At 36.8% G+C, this 19,708-nt stretch overlaps 2 protein-coding genes across 2 annotated transcripts; one reads left to right on the forward strand and one right to left on the reverse strand.

Annotated features, from left to right (window-relative positions):
* Positions 1-428: 428 nt before the first annotated feature.
* LOC101740864 (uncharacterized) lies at positions 429-6,963 on the reverse strand. The gene is made up of 8 exons (XM_004925991.5): positions 6,870-6,963; positions 5,333-5,536; positions 4,310-4,369; positions 3,639-3,782; positions 3,000-3,188; positions 2,436-2,726; positions 891-2,342; positions 429-612 (listed from the first exon to the last, which is right to left on the reverse strand). Exons 1-8 carry the CDS (start codon positions 6,913-6,915, stop codon positions 590-592), a joined length of 2,409 nt encoding a protein of 802 aa, XP_004926048.3. The 5' UTR covers positions 6,916-6,963; the 3' UTR covers positions 429-589.
* A 913-nt stretch (positions 6,964-7,876) lies between these two features.
* LOC101742885 (uncharacterized) lies at positions 7,877-17,317 on the forward strand. The gene is made up of 8 exons (XM_038018200.2): positions 7,877-8,016; positions 8,703-8,913; positions 9,431-9,495; positions 10,494-10,562; positions 11,400-11,483; positions 12,188-12,769; positions 12,978-14,471; positions 15,856-17,317. Exons 1-8 carry the CDS (start codon positions 7,974-7,976, stop codon positions 16,725-16,727), a joined length of 3,420 nt encoding a protein of 1,139 aa, XP_037874128.1. The 5' UTR covers positions 7,877-7,973; the 3' UTR covers positions 16,728-17,317.
* Positions 17,318-19,708: the final 2,391 nt, after the last annotated feature.

The following is a 19,708-nucleotide window of genomic DNA, read 5'->3' on the forward strand; positions in this document are numbered from 1 at the left end:
ATTTTATTAAAGTTCCTTGATGCTAGGTAATTGTTTGGTACCCAGTCATCTATGCCGTTAACAGTAATGCTTATTTTAATAAGAAGAAAAGTGGTATCTTTTTTAGATACTAGTACTAAAATGCCATATCTTTATTTAAGACCACGGAAAGCCTGTAAACAAACACTAAATTTGGGAAATTGCCTATGCCCTCTTTAAGTAAGGGATAAAATATTTGATTTCGACAAAGGTAATCTATAAGATTTATTCATAATTTGTATAAAAGCGCAAGCGCAGCATTAGGCGTTCCCCGCACGGTGTACCGATGATTTACGGCGATATGCTGGAGAAGATCGGATGTGGAGGACCATTCATTGTGGCGGAGTGTGGCCTACATCCAGCCGTGGAGAGATAAAGGCCGATAATGATGGTATAAAACATGCGAAACATAAAGTTAAGGGCTATTTATTTGGAAATTCGACAAATTACCTTTTATTACATTAAAGATAATTTTCATGGACAAAAAAAATCCTTATCGTCACTTATATGTATATTGTTTCATTTCGTCTGCATTACTTGATTTATGTTTCTAGGGCTGTGCGCTTAAAATTCATCGAGTCGATTTTTGTTTATCTGTAATTAATATATTTTATTATATATATCATTATTCAAATTTATTAACATAATTATTTTGATTTCGGTTCAAGTTTTTTTTAATAGTTTCAACAATAAAAAGATAAGAGAAGTACCGCTTATGCTTTGTATGTGGGCTATAGTAGTAATATATTTTCAAAAGGAAAATAGATCATAATTTTACTAAAATGTGGGTATGAAGATACACCATTATGTATGTTTTTTCGCGTAGAATTGTTGTGGTGTAATTAGCGAACAAAATATATTAAACAACTTACTTAGTATGATTTTTTCTTCTTTTACTTTAACATTTCCCGATTTCTTAGCTAGCGCTGGATCAACTTTGCCTCTTAAATATCTAGGTATAATACTCTTAATCCGTTTCTTAACTTTAAGTTTCTTTGCGGATCTCTTATCCCTAGGGATGATGTTCAAATTACTCTGCCATTTCCTCATCGTGTCTTCTAATTCTTCCATTCTTCTTCTTGTCATTTCGTGTAATCGTTTCTTTGCTATTTCCTTAACTATATCGGCTTTAGGCACTTTCTTTTTCAGTAATTTTTTAATGTCTGCTTTCGAAGTTCTTAAGATATTCTTCAACTTCATCATCAATGATTGTTTTTTGATGTTTTTTATAGATTTATTATTTTTATTATTATTTTTAATGATTCTATTTTTGGGCTTTTTCATGTGAAGTTTTAAAACTGTCTTGATTTTTTCGTTTATTGATATTAAGCCTTGAGTTATATTATCTATTAGGTCATTACCAATGCGATCGTCTATTGGTACCATTCTTCGGCTGCCCGCAAAAGTGATCAAAGCTAAGGCATCACTCATTTTAGCGATGTCATTCATAACAGCTAAATGTAATAATTTTAAAGCATAATTTCTGTCATATATGGAACTATTTTGAAGATCTTCTGCTAATCGATTCCATTTGAATCCAACAGTTTGTAGTTCGTTGGTTAGATTATAATGAGGTGTATCGACTGTTATACCTAGTTTTGCTAGATCATCAACATAGTAATCGTTAACAAGCCTAGATAATAGTTTAAATGTTCCAGGGCTCAAATTATTAAGTGTAATCAATCCACTCTGATTTCGAATTATCATTTCAAATATATTAGTTACATTTTTAACGAAATTTAAATAAAGGTCACTATTATTTATGAATTTTCTAGTTAGTTTTAAGTTTAGTTTATTAGATTTTTCCATGCTGATAAAACGTTTCATGGCAGTGTATAAAAACTTTAATTGTTTTGGCAATTCTTTTGTATTCAATTTTTTTATCAATATAAAGTCCCTCACCACTTCGTATACGTCTCGTTTTAATTTTTCTAACAAATTTTCAAGCTTATTCTTATCACTTCTCCGAGGATAACTCTCTGTCGATAGATCATCCATAATTTCTAATTTATAAATAGAGACAGTCGAGTTTGTGCTCGTTATGTTTACGTCAGAATTAGAATCGAATTTAGTAAACTTCTGAATGCTATCTTTAACGGTTATCAAATCCTGGAGTTCTTTACTTTTCTCATTTATGATATTGATTAAAGGTTTTAACACGTTGTTATGTAATTCTTCAACTGTATACGTTTTGTTATCGTTGTTGTTAGTCAATAGCGATATGTTTTCATTTGGGTTCCGTTTAATAATGTTTAGTTTTTCGAAGCCAGGATTGTAGGTGTCTAATTCAATAGGATCCAAGGCGTTTATTTGGTTTGTGAATCCTGAAAATAAAGACCAAATAATATTTTTTATTAGATTAAAAATTTCGTTTTATTTTGTTACTTAAAATCAAATGCATAGATCAAAACACCTACCTCTAGAAACATTAAAATCTTGATTTTCTTTTGCGAAGTCAAGCAGGTCAACAATCACTTTATTTGTAACAGTAGTTACCTCATTATCTTCAATTTTATTCACAATTTCAGATACATTTGTACTATCATCAAAATCCATGTAATTGAAATCTTTTTCTTGATGGCCTTCTAGAACTTTGCGTCTGTTATTGTTTGCTAAGTCTACCGCGACGCTATTTAAGACGTAATCGAAGGCTAGATAGTCATCTGTGAATTTTGTGGTTGTCAACGATCCCGGAGATGTAGTGGTCTCTGAAGAGATAACTTTAGTTACTTGGCGGTCGTTCTGCAGGGCTGCTGTGGCGGTATTTACTTTTAGATGTTTTGGGTCTCGGGAACAACTTCATCCCACTCTCCCGATGATGAAATCAAATTCTTTTTTAAAAATATATCACATGGACGTTTATAAGAATTGCGTGGCTGGTGGTTTGAGTAGCTAAATAATTAAGCCAAATGACTTTGATACGTTTGTTCTCAATCTCACAGCTGATGGGACTTATCGAGGACTATCAACATCTTACTCACCGAAAATTACCGAATCGTTTAGATCGTTTTGATCTCCCAATCCCTTAGCATTAGCTGTGCTGCTATTTTTCTCAGCGTCAGTCGAGAGTCCGTACAGCCATTCAGTTATTTCTTGGTAAACGCTTTTTGTATTATTCAGTTCATCTCGAGACTGATCTGTTGAACGTTTCAATCTCGGCATGTTGACAGCTGCAACATAATCACACATTCATTACGCTGATTTCGTACTGAAATCACGGTGCTCTTCGAATCTGAAGCGTATTTTTTGCTCTAAAAAATGTACTGGTATTTGTTATGGAGATGCTATGGATCGATTTTGGACTATACAGAGACCTTTCACCGAAATGACAGTGAGGTTATTAAAAGAGTTTTAACTATGAAAGGCTTTAGAGGAAGAGGTAGAACTAAGAAAAAAATGGTGGATTGCGTGAAAGATGATATGTGTAAGAGGGGAAGTGAGCGAAGAAATTATATATGATAGAGGAGTATGGAAGGAGAAAACATGTTGCCGACATATTGGCAGGAGAATGTAGATGAGAGATCTTTCGCTGAATAGGTTTCTGTCCAAAGAGTCTGGTACTCCTCCATTCTGGAAGTTAAATCGTATTGAAAACTACTTGATATTTTGCTACAGCTTACTATTTGTCATTGCATCTATGACTGAAAGCAAAACTTGTCGGTCCACGTTGATCTTGAGGTCAGGCTTGCATCGCGACCTCGTTGAGCAGTTCCACTGACCTCGTCCATCACAAGTGCACGACTTGCAACCGGTGCATATGTTTTCTGGGGCATACAATAAGCTAAGTTTATTATTGCTTCTTATTCAAGAGAAAAGGTATTTTTGTGTGCTTGTTTGTTTTCATATCAGAATATACTGCGGTAAAAATTATCTAGTATATGCATTGGCTGCTAGGGTGTTTTAATTAACATTATTTTGTTAACTAAAAACTATTTGTGAAAAAAAATAGTGAAATATCTTGTTTACCATATTTTAATATACCAAAAATAGTATTGCGAAGCCAATTGGTTCCTTCGGATGTGAAAATAAAACTTCCTTTACAAGTATTAAAAATTTGATATTCCAGGCCGATAAGAAGAAACTATATAGTGCCATATACAAGGCAAAACAATACTCATAAATTCTCATAAATTACACATAATTTTTTTAATTAAATATTTATATATGACGAACCATTGAGCGCGGTGTAAAAATATACATAAAATAAGGGCTAGAAGTGTCGTTAATTAAAGTTTCACGCTGTACCAATTTGCTAAGAAATTTCCATAAATAGATTTTGAAAACAAATTACCTTTCGTGCAATCTGTATACTTTGATACAAGCGGAATGCAATCGGTATCGAATGTTGACGCTGAAACAATGGCACAGTAATGTTATGTTGTGGTTACTAGTACGTGCCTACGTGAGAGTGTGTGCTACCAGGACTTGTTTACCGTTGGCAGCTACAGCTTCCAAGATTAATCAGTTAATGATCGGAAACATATTTTTGTAGTCCAAGATTATGTTTAGTTTTGTGTCGTGGATATTCAGTTTCCTACGAAGCTAATGGCGTGGTTATTGGAACTCATAGTGTATACAAGGCGAATTCATCTTGAGATGAAGTTGAGGTCTCAATTTAATTGTATAACGCGGAACCGATCTTTGAACAGAAAAGCTTGATTCCACTTGACTCGACTCCTACATAGCAGGAAGCTGGTTACGCTATACGCGTCACGTCAGGTCTAAGTTTTAATTGCATTACCATCGTAATTTTTTTTTATTGCTTGTATTGGTGGACGAGCTCACAGCCCACCTGGTGTTAAATGGTTACTGGAGCCCATAGACATCTACAACGTTAATGCGCCACCCACCTTGAGATATAAGTTCTAAGATCTCAAGTTACAACGGCTGCCCCACCCTTTAAGCCGAAACGCATTACTGTTTCACGGTTGAAATAGGCAGGGTAGTGGTACCTACCCGCGCAGACTCACAAGAGGTCCTACCACCAGTAAATGTTAGCTGTAAAGCTTGGCTGCTGGATTTATCTGGAACATTAACAGGTGTTGCCTTGTGGGAATTGAGCGTGGCCTGTATTTATTGTTTGAGATATTTATTGAACCCTTATATTACAATTAACCGACTTTATATAAGAGAACTATAAAATTGATGCGTTACTCTTGGCGCATGGATTTAAAAGACAATTGGTGTCATGGCGGAGGTCGCTCGCTGACATTTTGACGTTCAGAAACTGAACAAGAGGACCTTCATTCTTAAATATGCCATAGTTTATGTAGACAGATTGCCAAGTCGTTTACGAATTATATACTTATTTTACCGCTTTCCATTACATCAGCCAATGCCACATCCACCTCGTTGCCGCTTCCAAAACCACCAGCATCGTATTTCTCCAAAACATCATCGACTTGGGTGAAGTATTCGCATGGGGTCCGGTCTATGGGAAAGCAGTCGTCTTCATAGCAAATCCTGCAGACTTCTTGTACTCTTCGGGTCGGGGTAGCTTCGTAGTGGAATTGTGATGCTAAAAGAATAACTAAAGCTACATATCGGGAGAAAAAGGAATTCCGAATTTCCGTAGATGATAAATCAAATCAAATCAAATCAATTTTTTTTTTATTCTTTTTTATTGCCTTTGTAGGCAGACGAGCACACGGCCCACCTGATGGTGACTGGTTACCGTCACCCATTTTTTATAAAAAAAATTATTGCTTATATGGGTGAACGAGCTCACACCCCTCCTGGTGTTAAGTGGTTACTGGAGCACATAGACATCTACGACGTAAATGCGCCACCCACCTTGAGATATCAGTTCTAAGGTCTCAGAAGTCGTCGTGGCCTAAAGGATAAGACGTCCGGTGCATTCGTATCGAGCGATGTACTGGTGTTCGAATCTCGCTGGGGGGTACCAATTTTCCAAATGAAATACGTACTCAACAAATGTTCACGATTGACTTCCACGGTGAAGGAATACCATCGTGCAATAAAAATCAAACCCTCATAATTGTAATTTGCGTAATTACTGGTGGTAGGACCTCTTGTGAGTCCGCGCGGGTAGGTACCACCGCCCCGCCTATTTCTGCCGTGAAGCAGTAATGCGTTTCGGTTTGAAGGGTGGGGCAGCCGTTGTGACTATACTGAGACCTTAGAACTATATCTCAAGGTGTGTGGCGCATTTACGTTGTAGATATCTATAGGCTCCAGTAATCACTTAACACCAGGTGGGCAGCGAGCTCGTCCACACATCTAAGCAATAAAAAAAAAAAAAAGTATAGTTACAACGGCTGCCCCGCCCTTCGAACCGAAACGCATTACTGCTCCACGGCAGAAATAGGCAGGGTGGTGGTACCTACCCGTGCGGACTCACAAGAGGTCCTACCACCAGTAATTAAACAAATTATAATTTTGCGTGTTTGATTTTACACCATGTTATTTTATTTCTTCACTGTGGAAGACAATCGTGAACATTGGTTAAGTGCGTATTTCATTAGAGAAATTGGTATCCGCCTCCGGGATAAGCAGTTCCAATGTTCTAATGTCTTTATAGAGTTCGTCTAAAAAAAATGTTTAGAGGTCCAAGAAAACCCAAGACAAAAAATTCGCACGATCCATATTAAGTAAACAGTTATTGAAAAAAGTAAATCCGACTTTAATGTCGAGAAATACAACATCACCCAACCTGGTTGTATTACATTGCACGCCAAATGAAGAATATTGTTAATTTAATAATTTTTCGAACAAGATGATAGACGAGATAGTGTTCGCGACAAAACCGAGTTGTATATCTGTCTGAGCCATGAAAGCAGTAAACAATCCAAGGAAGCCGCCGTATATACACAAATAATTCTCATTCTCACCGGAAGCGCCGATCACGCCGACAAGTAAGCTGACCCACACGAACATGGCGTCTCCGTGTGTACTGTTTCTCAACAATCGACAATGTTTACTGCATTCAAATGTTTCGGGATATACAATGCACTTAAGGTATAACTCGGGGGTCAATTGAACTAACTTCCGACGCGTCGACGACTGCAGTGCTTTACAATTAGAGAAAAAATTTATACAAACTCCTTTGCTATGTGTACTGTGTGCTTAGTGCGAGCTTTTTTACGTTCTCGATAGCGTTAAAGTTCGCTCAATTTTGTATGCAGTTGGAACAGCGCCCCTAGCGGCAAACGTAGGCAAACGTTTCAACGCCATACAAATTTAAGTTAACTTTTACTGTATCGAAAATGTTAAAAATCTCGCACTAAGCACACTGGTTTCTCACATACCACTGCCAATAACCGACGCTATAAAGACCGTCGACGTGGAGAAGCAGAGTGCATTGAGCGATCAACACTTCAAGCTAGACACGACCTTCAGCAATAAAGAGAGCAAGTAAGATGAAGAGGTCCGTGTAAGATAAAACTACCCTGTGTTGTTTCGCGTGTGTTGTAACAGGCGACTCAGCCTGCCGGTTCGTAATGCCTTAAATCATCAAGAGGAGGATCTTTAACATCAACTCCCTCTGCACGTTAATGTTAGCTGTGGAGCTGGGACTAAGTTCTCCTCCTGCTTCCGGCTCGTCGGTCGCGAATTATTATGATAAGAAAAGAGATTTCTCTCTCATGCTCTGCCATCTTCTTCAGCGAGATAGTGTCAACTCGCTGAAGTTGAAGCACATCATGTGTTCATTGATTATTGGAAGCTTGAGACAAGGAGACATGGGGTACCTTTTACCACTTTCGCACGATTGCATTGTGGCAACTAGAAGTACTAAGACAGAGGGCTGATAAAACTGGTTACTACTGGATATCATATTATTGTAAAGTATGCTGATGCGTATAACGTCCCCTATAATTTCTCTGAATCCGTCCCTGCAACAAACCAGCAAAAATCAGAATGTTAGTAAACACGCGCCGGCTATTCGGCGATTACGTTAGCGTTCGCCTGGCGCAGTGACAGGACGGTGACTCAACATGCTGGTGCTGGCCCTCTTGGTACCAGCTCTGGTGACTGCTGGTGAGTACAAGCCCGACCATTGGGCTTAATTGTAATACAGAGCGTGTCCGGTTTGTTATCAAGTTATGCGTGACCTAACAGTTAAGATAGCTCACTTGTATTGACTATGCCGGGTTTAAAATACTGTTTCAGATACCATTTTTATAATGAATAGACGGGCTGTGAGAGCTTGAAGTCGTCGTAGCCTAAAGGATAAGACGTCCGGTGCAATCGTATCTAGCGATGTACCGGTGTTTGAATCCTGCTGGCAAGTACCTACCAATTTTCCAAAGGAAATACGTACTTAACAAATGCTCACGATTGACTTCCACAGTGAAGGAATAACATCGTGTAGTAAACATCAAACCTGCAAAATTATAATTTGCGTAATTACTAGTGGTAGGAACCCTTTGTGAGTCCGCACGGGTAGGTGCCACCACCCTGCCTATTTCTGCCGTGATACAATAATGCGTTTGGGTTTGAAGGGGGGGCAGCCGTTGTAACTAGAACTTATATCTTAAGGTAGGTGGCGGCATCTGTTGTAGATGTCTATGGGCTCCGGTAACCACTTCACCCCAGGTGGGCCATGAGCTGGTCCACCCACCTAAGCAACGAAAAAAAAGGTTCTGTCTATTTACTGAAGAACACAACTTCTTGGTGATAAAAGGCTATAATAAATAAGCAAATAATCTTCATTCTGCTTTTAGAGTACCTGTCAGACACAAACTATACGATCAAACAAACAGATTCCTGTCCCGATGTTGGCTACTATTTCAAACGAGAACTACCGTCAAATTATCTGGATCCTGGACCATGCTTCCTCTGCTTCTGTCAGGGTAATGGCACGGCTGCATGTTGGCGAAGAGAGAATAGAAGATGTGATGCTGAAAGCTACCACTATCATGGGATCGGAAAGCGGTATTTTAGATCACCTATTTGTAGCAACATTGTCAAGCTTGACTTTCAGTGGACATGGTCCGGCTTTTGTTGGACCAAATCACTCCAAGTTCTGAATTTTGTTGAAAAGTTGGGCTAGATTATACACAGCGTTGCAGTTTTCATAAATTAGTGCCGTTGGGTAAACAATCCCATGGCATACCCGATGTTCAACGACCTTTGGAAACGAGACGCCATCTGGCCACCAGCAACTGCAGTCATCTGGTGTATGATGCGAACAAAATATAAACCTCACTACGAGACGATGAATGTTTCTGCCCATATCAAGACACGAGTCTAGGGATTTCAATTACATTGTTTATTTGGCATTGATGATTCAGTTTTCGGGTCACATAGAGTTAGGTGTTTCTGTCTTAAAGTCTCGGGTAGACGCTACGAAATGTGATTGAAATTTGACCTGACGCTGAGTAGCGGCATTCATATTTTTATGCTGTTTACTTTTTATGATTGTTATTGTTAACCTTTTTTTTTTGTTCAGGGGCACAAGGGTGCGCCGTGGTCTTGCCTTAGGAGACATATTCTTTCGTGATGCGACCAGGGACCGTGAGTATATGAAGTCCACATTTCTTAAGTCAAAACTTCTTTGGCGCCGTTGCCATTTGAAATTGAATGAAACGGAAACGAGACAACTATATTAAACGGAAAATTCGCTTATCGCCGATAAGATTCGCTTTTCTAGGAGCAGTGTGTGAAATACACACATATTTTTTTAAAGGTCATCTTTTCCTTCCACTCGTTGTTTAGTGATTAACATGGACATCACAACGTGGACATCTACTACTATATTTGAGACATAAGGTTGAAGTCTCAATGTGGTGTTACATCCACTGTCTCGTATTGGAACAAACTGGAGTACGTGATTGCGGCACGGCAGTCTTACTCTGGTTTTGCGTGCTCTACGACCAGTCCTATTATTATTAAGCTGTAAACTTTTCGAAATCAACGTACCTTAAGTATGGTGTTCTCTAAGAAGAACCTGTTATGGGTATCGGAAACACTTAACACGTTTAGTATACCAAGCTGCTTTAACAAAGATATCGACTTGGGTCAGGCATATGGTTTCCGTGGATCAGTAGTCGATAACCACTTCTCCAACGAGGTGATCAGCTTTAGACATATACTGAGGTTCGCGAAAGTAAATACTATAATTGTTTTTATGGTTGACTCTCAATACAAGCATTATGAGATTTAAAAAAATATTATACTATGTTGACTGATGATGAGAATCAGATGAGATATGAGATTAGATTTTGTGCTGCTGATAGAATAGTTGCGTATTTTAAGACAACTACAAACATCACTACAGCTGGTGAACTCAACTTCGGTGGTGAGTTTTAGGTATGATGGCACAAAGAAGATGAGAGTGGACTTTCCATTAGCCTGTTAATAATAAACATGGCTTACATAATATTTGGTCTCCCATTACTCCTGAATTAGTCCGTCAAGTAGTGAAATATACAAAAGACGTAGCAGCACATGTTACTTAAGTAAACTGTAAGTACTTGACTGGAATTGAATAGGCTTATGATTTTCTATTTCAGTTTTCAACAAGCGATTACCGGAGCAATGCAAGCCGTATGAATCCAGCTTCAGCGATGGCTGTCCTCCAGGTAAGTAACCCTCTAGTTGTACTACACCAATAATTTTAAAATGTATGGAAATTTGTCTATTGCAAAGAATGAATCCATAAGATCTTAGCCGATTTTGCATCCCAGACCTGATTTTCGAACTTAGCTCTTAACACGTATTGTGATTGGCCGGTGATAGATGAGTAGATGGACAATCTGGAGATAGCGTTTTTGGATAGGAGTAGGTAGAAGATGTAATGTTAAGAGTACACAGGATACCTTCTTAATCATTTCTAATTTATGTTCAGCCAGTTAAGCAGTCTATACAATGTTTAATTAAGTTTTTAAACGGTGTGCTCGTTCGTCAAACAATTGAATATCGATTTTTGACGCTACGACATAAAGTCAAATTAGAACATCTTCGCGTTAGTAATTCATAAATTTAGGAAAGTGAGTATTATATTGGAATAAATCAATCCATCTTCACATTTTGGGATCGACCAAAAACAGAGCGAAACACGAAAAACAAATCGATTACAAACGGTAGTCGATTTAAAACATACCAAAAAAAAAAAACAATCTATGCACACCGAATTTAACGGCCATGTGATGATCGACAAAAAAATAATTGATTAAGAGAAGTAAAGGCAAATGTACGCTTCAACTTTAGGGCATCGGTTCAACTAAAACTTTTTCATTTTTAAACCTACACTGGAAACCGGAGACACTTTGCAGGGCAAGTATCTTCAGTCTGTAAACCTATTGTCTTGTACAGAACTATGTATGAACTCAATTATTCGGCAATATTCATGCCTTAACATGCAACATTGTGTTTTATTTTTTTATAAAATTTGCAACGCATTTTTCCTTGTAATCCAGTTGATTGGTGCATCGGTTGTACCGTCTGTGACTGCGACGCCAACGGGCACTGGGACTGCAGGGTATTGAGCTATTGTCCTGAACGTAAGTAGCCCTTGTTTCGAAGGAAGCTTAAAATACCCACTGAGTTTCTCGCTAGATCTTCTGAATGGGTCGCGATTCCGATCCGGTGGTAGATTAAGCGAAGAGCTGCTCTTGCGAGGGCTAGTGTTTGCAAATTCTCTCAGGCTTAGGCTGCCAGCAAATGGGTAGGGAAAAGAAAGTTAGAGAAAGAGAGTTAGATTATAATTATACTAGCGACCCGCCCTCGCTTCGCTTCGGAAACATTAAAACACACATGAAACCAAAAAAATAAAATAAAAAAAAATAAAAAAAAAGTAGCCTATGTTCATCAGGGACATTGTCGGCTTCTAATGGAAAAAGAATTTTTCAAATCGGTCCAGTAGTTTCGGAGCCTATTCGAAACAAACAAACAAACAAATCTTTCCTCTTTATAATATTAGTATAGATTTCAACGCAACTTTTTTTATATATTTAAATAGGAAAACTTGGCACTTTTTTAAGACATTAAAATAAATACGTCGATTATTAAAATTTGTATTGCTGTTACTATGCTCATTATTATTATACATATTAAAAAAGTGTATTGAATGAAAATTTATGTTAAAATGTAGTGCATGATGTTAGGGACAGAACTAAACATATTTTTTTCTGTATTCACATATTCTGAAATTGAATAAGGATACAAAATGCTATATAGATAGTAATAAACTTTATAATTTTCATAGGTACTACAAAGAAACCCAAGAAACGAGGTGGCTCATTCCGAAGAACTGTCATCAGGAAAATGCCCATAAAAACCACTCCTGTAACCACAGTTAAGCCAAAAACTAGAAAGCCAACAACAAAGAAACCAGCTCCAAATAAACCAGTGACCAAAAAACCTTCGATTAAAAAACTTCAAACCACAAAAAGACGAAATATTAACCGACTAAAACGTCAGCCGCCTAATAACGCCAAATTACAGAAAACCAATAAATTTGTCGCGCCGCAGAAACCTGTAAAGAAAATCATCAAAAACAACTCAGTCAATACAAAACCAACTGGCAGAGACACTAAGTCCTCCACAAATCCACAAATAACGTTATCAAGTACATCACAATTCGCTCAGGAAGCTATCAGAAAAGTCTTAGAAGCCATGCAACATTTTATAAGAAATGACGTGAAGAAAGGCAATTCATCACTGATACTCAAAGCGATAGAAGCAGAACGAATTGAAGCTGATATTAACAAAGACAAAACACTGACAAGACACAAACGTGAAGTGGGAAAGACTGTGGACGTTACGGAGTCTTTGGGTTTCAGTACAGGTTGGTATTTTCAGAACAATGGTTCAAGGTCGTGAGTCCAAATACTTATATTACCCCATTTGTGAGTATTAATACTCGAGTAGTGACTATTTGTAAGCTAGAACCCTGGATTATTTAAAAAAATCATGTCCAAAGATAGTCGGCGTCTTCAACTTCGAAAAGCATAGACACTTGAACTTCAATGAAAATACTTATTAATGTATTTCAGATATGACCACTAATATGGAAAATGTTTCTCAAATAGAGAGTTTGTTAAATGCAAGTACCCATGTTATAACAGAAGAAGCATTACTAATATCGACACATTCACCATACTACTCCTACTATCTTGAAAATAATAGTCAAACCATTAACGAAACAGCTGAAATTCTCAATAACAATGAGACGAAAATAAATCTGACTGCAGTATTCTATAATGAAACAAAGCCGCGTACTTTCAGAAATCAGTCTCTAGAATCTATGGATGATGCTTTACGTAATGCTAATGATTTAAAATTCAAAGATTGGCCACAAATTAAATTTTATAAAGGCAACAGAAAACTATTGAAATTGGAATTAATAAAATTTGACAATTTCGGTAATAATTCTAATAAAAGTAAAGCAAATTATACCGATGCGAATACCAATAAAAGAAAGGTAACAAAGAAATTTGTGAGAAGAATTAAGGAGAAGAAAAATAATATTAAAAAAGTAATAAAGACATCGAAGAACAAAAGACACGAAACACAAATTACTGCTATAGACAAAATAAAAAATCTTCAAAATAAATTTAAAAGCATTTTGAATCACATCACTAGTAATGCATCAACTGTTAAACCGAAATTAAAGAAACATGTATTTATTAAACAAATAAAAAGATTATTCAATAAAATTATATCAAAAAAAGTAAAAAAATATGATGAAAGAGGTAATACTTTAAAAATAATATGCCAAGAGTTTGGACCTTGCAACTTTGACAAAAACCAGAAAAGACTAGTAAATATAAAAGTGATACAACTTAACATAGAAATAGCTAATATATTAAGGACAATCGAGATTATTAAAGGTCTTTTAAAACTGATGAATATTCCAAATAAAACAACAAATTCAAAAACTAAAGTTAATGATTTTCACACATTAAACTTAATACTAAATGGTAATATAGACGTCGCTGATTACAATCTGACGCAAACAGAAAAAACGCAGGTAGATTATATTAAAATGAATACGCAGCTGTTCGTAAAATCTGTCGGCAAATTTGCAAAAATATTACAAGATATTATTGTTATTGTAAGAAAAAATAAACAACAACCTACCGAAACAAATAAGGCGATAGTTAAGCCCTGGAACAAAGTAATCAATGATAGATACAAGAAAAACAAAGATGAGAATATGTTTGATGCATTCAAAGGCTTATTACGAGCATACGACTTAATTCACAATTCGTTTGTCAAGAAAATGTACAAGATCATAAAAACAATTGAAAATGTGAACAAAAAACAAAGCGTCAAACGTAAACTATCGACCTTTGACAATTTACCAAGAGTCCGAAATGTGAATAAAACTAATAATATCAGTGAGATTTTAGAGAAGCTCACCGGTTTGGAAGGTAGAATAAAACTAAGGAGTAAAAGAGATGTGAGAAGAGACGATGCAGTGGAATACTTGTTAACGGTAATGGAGTTCTTGTTGAAGCAGAATTACCGTTTAGATTCGAATCCAGGTAAATCGATTACTTAATTTTTATGGCATTAGATGGCATAGCAACTTCCTTTATATGTCTTTGCAAATCAAGTGAAGTAGTAGCAATAGAACAAGCTTAGAGGTCTTTTGAGGCCAGAGAATTGAAATGAAAACGGTCTTTAGGGTTATTAATTAGAATACAACGGCTTCTTCTATTTCATGCTATTATTTAATTATCATCCATCGTCGCACTTATTTTCCTAGAAAGCTTCTTAATTCTTCTCTCCTGCTTAGTTCAAACCTGCAAGCAATATAGGCAGGTTGGTGACAGGTATGAGGCTGTTATATTCAATGCAAAAAGCAATTGAGACTATAATGTCAAATGTGTTGATTTTACCACGCGTATGTAGTTACAGAAGAATATTAGGAGCTTAGAACTAGAATCGAAATGAAGCGAAAGTTATAAATTTTTAAGCATATAATAATATGTACATTCTAATTCGTATTCAGGAGGAACCATCGCGAATAAGGAATGACATTCGTAATTAAAACATAGTTGTATAATTAATAAATTTGTGTAAACACTGTACTGTAGGCACTCGCATCCTACTTACTATGAAGACCCATATATGTATGTACTTACATATTTTAATTTGAGGATTATTCCATTGATTTGAGGATTTTTATTATACGATATCATTCCTGTATAATGATCTACTTGATATTACTACACTGTAAGTGTCGTTCATCTTGAGATAGGCAGCGGTTTGGCTGTGCTCCCGGCATTGCTGTCGTCCATAAACGACGGTGACCACTCACCATCAGATGGGCCGTATGCCTACAAGGGCAATAAAGGTGTCGTCCTTATATGACAGTGACCACTCACCATCAGATGAGCCTAATGCCTACAAGGGCAATAAAAAACTACACTCCGCAAAGTGCCGGATGGTTTGTGCTTTCAAACGCCTGCGTTAAGAGAGCGAGAAGCTTGCAGGACCGACATGAACTGTATTTCATATTCGACTAAGGATAATCATCTCGTGACATCCACGATACTAGTCTCCTCTTCACTAAATTCCAAGTGGCGTTAGTCAAGTTTAAAATTGTGAAATTATTAAAATAAAGTGATCGTTAAACAGCAAAAAAATATACAACCTTTACCTGATCCCTACTCAGTTAATATTAATTACTGTCTCATATATTTACTTTTTCATTACTTTGAATTTAACAATACAGGTCACTTTCTCAGTTATATTATTGACATTAAATACCGAGATCTGAGCAATAACGTTCATGGCCGGAAAATATCACGCAAGAACTACCCAGACGCTAAACTTTCACAACATTTCGCAAATTATTTCAATAGACCGTAAAGAAACCTTTTGTATAAAAATAATATAATAGAAATTTAACTTTATTTTCAGCGGACGACGGTATAGATTTGCTTCTAGATGCTATTAGAAATACGCCGGATATAAAAACGACAAAAAAGAAGGTTCTCGAAGACGTTTCTATTGACACTAATGCGTTTCCTAATAGTGTAAAACTTGATAAACTTACAGAAGATAGCGTATTGAAATCAGAAACAGATTCTAAATACGTGGAAAGCGAAGAGAAAAAAACGATTGTTTCTACGACCGATAATGTAGAAGCTAGTGAAGATGACGACGACAGGGACTATGACGATAAATATGTATTTAACAGGAGAGTAAAAAAGGTAAAAAATGATACCAAAATTGCATCTACAACCGAAAATACAATTCACACAACCAACAGTATAAGGTTAAATCCAGATTCTTCTAAACTTCAAATGATTAATTTTGAAATTAGTAATAATGATGATCAAAAATATGATGTGTACATAGCCGATAAAGATGTTATATTTAATACATCTACGGAAATAACTACAAGTGATCAAGGAATAAGAAAAGCAGCTTCTGACGACGAAATTATTGATGCCACTCAAAGTATTAATATGTCAAAACTAGATTGGTTCGGTGACAATGACAAAGAAATCAGAGAAGTTAGGAGTGAAAAAAATAAAATTGAAAGCTCTACTAGTACAGACACTCCAGTATCTACTCGATCCACGAAGGTAGTAGAAGACAATGTAAGTGGAATAACAAAAGAGATAAAGGAAGAAGAGAAGAAAACGAAAAGCATTGAAGAGATAATGATTAAAAAGCAAATGGAATTATTAAATTCTTTAGATTACGAAACGGAAAGAATTTTAACAGACACTTCAGAGTCGAAAGATGAAGAAAAGTATTCGGAAATTAATTCGTACTTCGTTTAAATCTTGTATCCACTTGGGGGCGTATTGTGAACGAACGGGTTGCTACTATATTGCCACCTGCTGTTGTCTAGAGTTTCAGCTTGAAAGGTAGAAAGATGCCCTCGCATTTCTAAAACTACAGACGCACTATGATTTTTTATATCGACAATTTGATACGCCGTAATCATCTTGGCCACTCGATTAAAATGTTTAACATTATTTAAGGTACATACATACACCCGCAGAGTAAAATTCTCAGTGGATGATTTTATAACACGAAGGTCTATTGTTATTGCAGTGTTATTGCAATGTTATTGCAATTAGTTGTAGGAAACTTAGCCATAAATGAATATTCTAGTACGGAGCAGAGAGTATTTAATGTCTCAAATCACTAGTTGAATTCAAAAGTACGTAAGACATATTCTGATGTGGATCAAGACTGAGAGGTGCATACCTACTCAATACTAGTGAATAACTCATACTAGTGAATTCAGTTACCGTGACGTAGGAAAGTAGAGACATAGATAGCTAATAATTTAATAGTTAATTTATATATAATACTGTAAATATACGGATTAAATTTAGTTCCAAATTAAAATAATGCAAATGTATCTGTTTTATTTTTCGAGATATCCAAATTAGGTAATCCCAGTTAGTTAATTGATATTTTATGTTTATTTATTACTTAAGGAACGCATGGACAAGATGGTAGTTTTTTTTTAATGATTGAGCTTTATGGTGGTCCTGAGGCCTTTCCAGTTTCACAAGGACAGGTGGGCGAGCACGCACTCAGCCAGAGGGGTGGGATTTGTTAACAGCTACCCGAGCGCCTCCAAGAGAGACCTAACAACTCAAGAGCAGCTGCTTCGCGAATGAAGATGGTAGTACTTATCTATGAGACCTTACAATTCGTCATAGAACCTGTAAGCTATCGTTTGTCAATATCAGGCAATATTTAGGTTATGTTTTGTACCGTATGTTCCATGGGGAGTGCTCTAAGAAATTATTTGAGATGATTCCATCATCTCGTTTTTACTATCGCACCTCCCGCCACCGGAGTAAAGTTCATCCGTACTACCTGGAGCCACTGCGTTCATCCACAGTGCGTTTCCAGAGATCTTTTTGCCACGTACCATCCGGCTTTGGAATGAGCTCTCCCCTCCACGGTGTTTCCCGGGCGCGATGACATGTCCTTCTTCAAACGAGGCTTGTGGAGAGTATTAAACGGTAGGCAGCGGCTTGGTTCTGCCCCTGACATTGCTAATGTCCATGAGCGACGGTGACCACTCACCATGAAGTGAGCTGTATGCTCGTCTGCCTACAAGGGCAATAAACTGCAATGGCACAGGCAAAAAAATATTTCGTTAAAACAATGAAAATATGATTTGGTACATTTTTTTTATACCCGAGTAGTGTTTTATAATTAGTGTGGTCACAATAACGCGGTCCGGTGGCTCCGGCCTCAATTAACCCTCGGATTTGACCATCCGATCTCGTGTTCTGAAATATCCGCTTTATAACATACCGTAATAATTGTAATTGTTGGTTAATTATTTATTATATATTTGAATGTATTTTCCGTTCTGCTGTAACCGTTGTGAGATTTGTTACCTTATTCTTATTGAACAGAGCGAAGGTTTACAGTCAGGGTTCTATACGACACTGAATTCTGTATTTTTTTTATTGCCCTTGTTAGGCAGACGAGCATACGGCCCACCTAATGGTGAGTGGTTACCGTCCCCATGGACTTCAGCAATGCCAGGGGCAGAGCCAAGCCGCTGCCTACCGGTTAATATTCTCCACAAGTCTCGTTTGAAGAAGGACATGTCGTATAATGCTGGTTATTGCCATTTGAATGATTGAAACCTCTGGGTCTACGGTAGTACTTACTATTATCTAATATAATACCCAGTACTACCTCGTTCATCCAACAAAAGCTTAAAAAGCAATGTGAACAGCACTAATTAAATTGAATGAAGCCAAACTCAATTGAGAACAGCCATGCGAGGTGTCCATTACACGCCTGCCAAGATCAACATCAGCGTCTGTCGTATTACGGTACGGTCGTCAAAAACACACGCACTGGGCTCGATTTGATGGTGATATAACAAGATACAGACGGAAAGTGAAAGGCTGAGAACGATATGCGGCGTTCAATTTATCGCTTCGTCTTTTGTGTTTTTTTCATATGAAATTGATAAGGTGTTTTAAAGAAAAATAAAACACAATGTGATTGATAGTCAAAAGACAGAAACCCGTTGAGTTGGGTCATCGGTCAGGACTAGAACTATGTTTTGGAAAACATTGGTAGAGATAATATGTTTTAACATTCATCAACAGCGACATTTCATTGACATTCAATAAATTAACAAATTTTTTTTATTGCTTAGATGGATGGACGAGGTCACAGACCACCTGGTGTTAAGTGGTTACTGGAGCCCATAGACATCTACGACATAAATGCGCCACCCACCTCGAGATATAAGTTCTAAGGACTCAGTATAGTTACAATGGCTACCCCACCCTTCGAACCGAAATGCATTACTGCTTCACGGCGGAAATAGGCGGGGTGGTGGTACCTACCCGTGTGGACTCCCAAGAGGTCCTACCACCAATAATTATGCAAATTATAATTTTGCGGGTTTCATTTTTATTACACGATGTTATTCCTTCACCATGGAAGTCAATCGTTAACATTTGTTGAGTACTTTTTTTGGCTAATTTTGGTCTTGAATTATTTGTGGAAGTCCAGAGAAAGTTTAAAAGGTACATAAATATGAAAATGTTCGGAAATAAATAAAAATAACAATTTGGTTTTTCCTTCGATGTGTCCCCCGTCCGAGCTATTCCTTTTGTTTGTCTTAAGTTTATTTTATACAAAAGTTTAGGCCTTTTATTTATCGATTGAGGGACTACGAAGTCTGCCGGGTCAGCTAGTTATTATTAAATTTACAGTAACTATGTAGATTTAGGTAGAAAAAGGTATAAAAATTAAAATTAAA

The sequence above is a fragment of the Bombyx mori genome, chromosome 20 (assembly GCF_030269925.1).
Source record: "Bombyx mori chromosome 20, ASM3026992v2".
Classification (NCBI taxonomy): domain Eukaryota; kingdom Metazoa; phylum Arthropoda; class Insecta; order Lepidoptera; family Bombycidae; genus Bombyx; species Bombyx mori.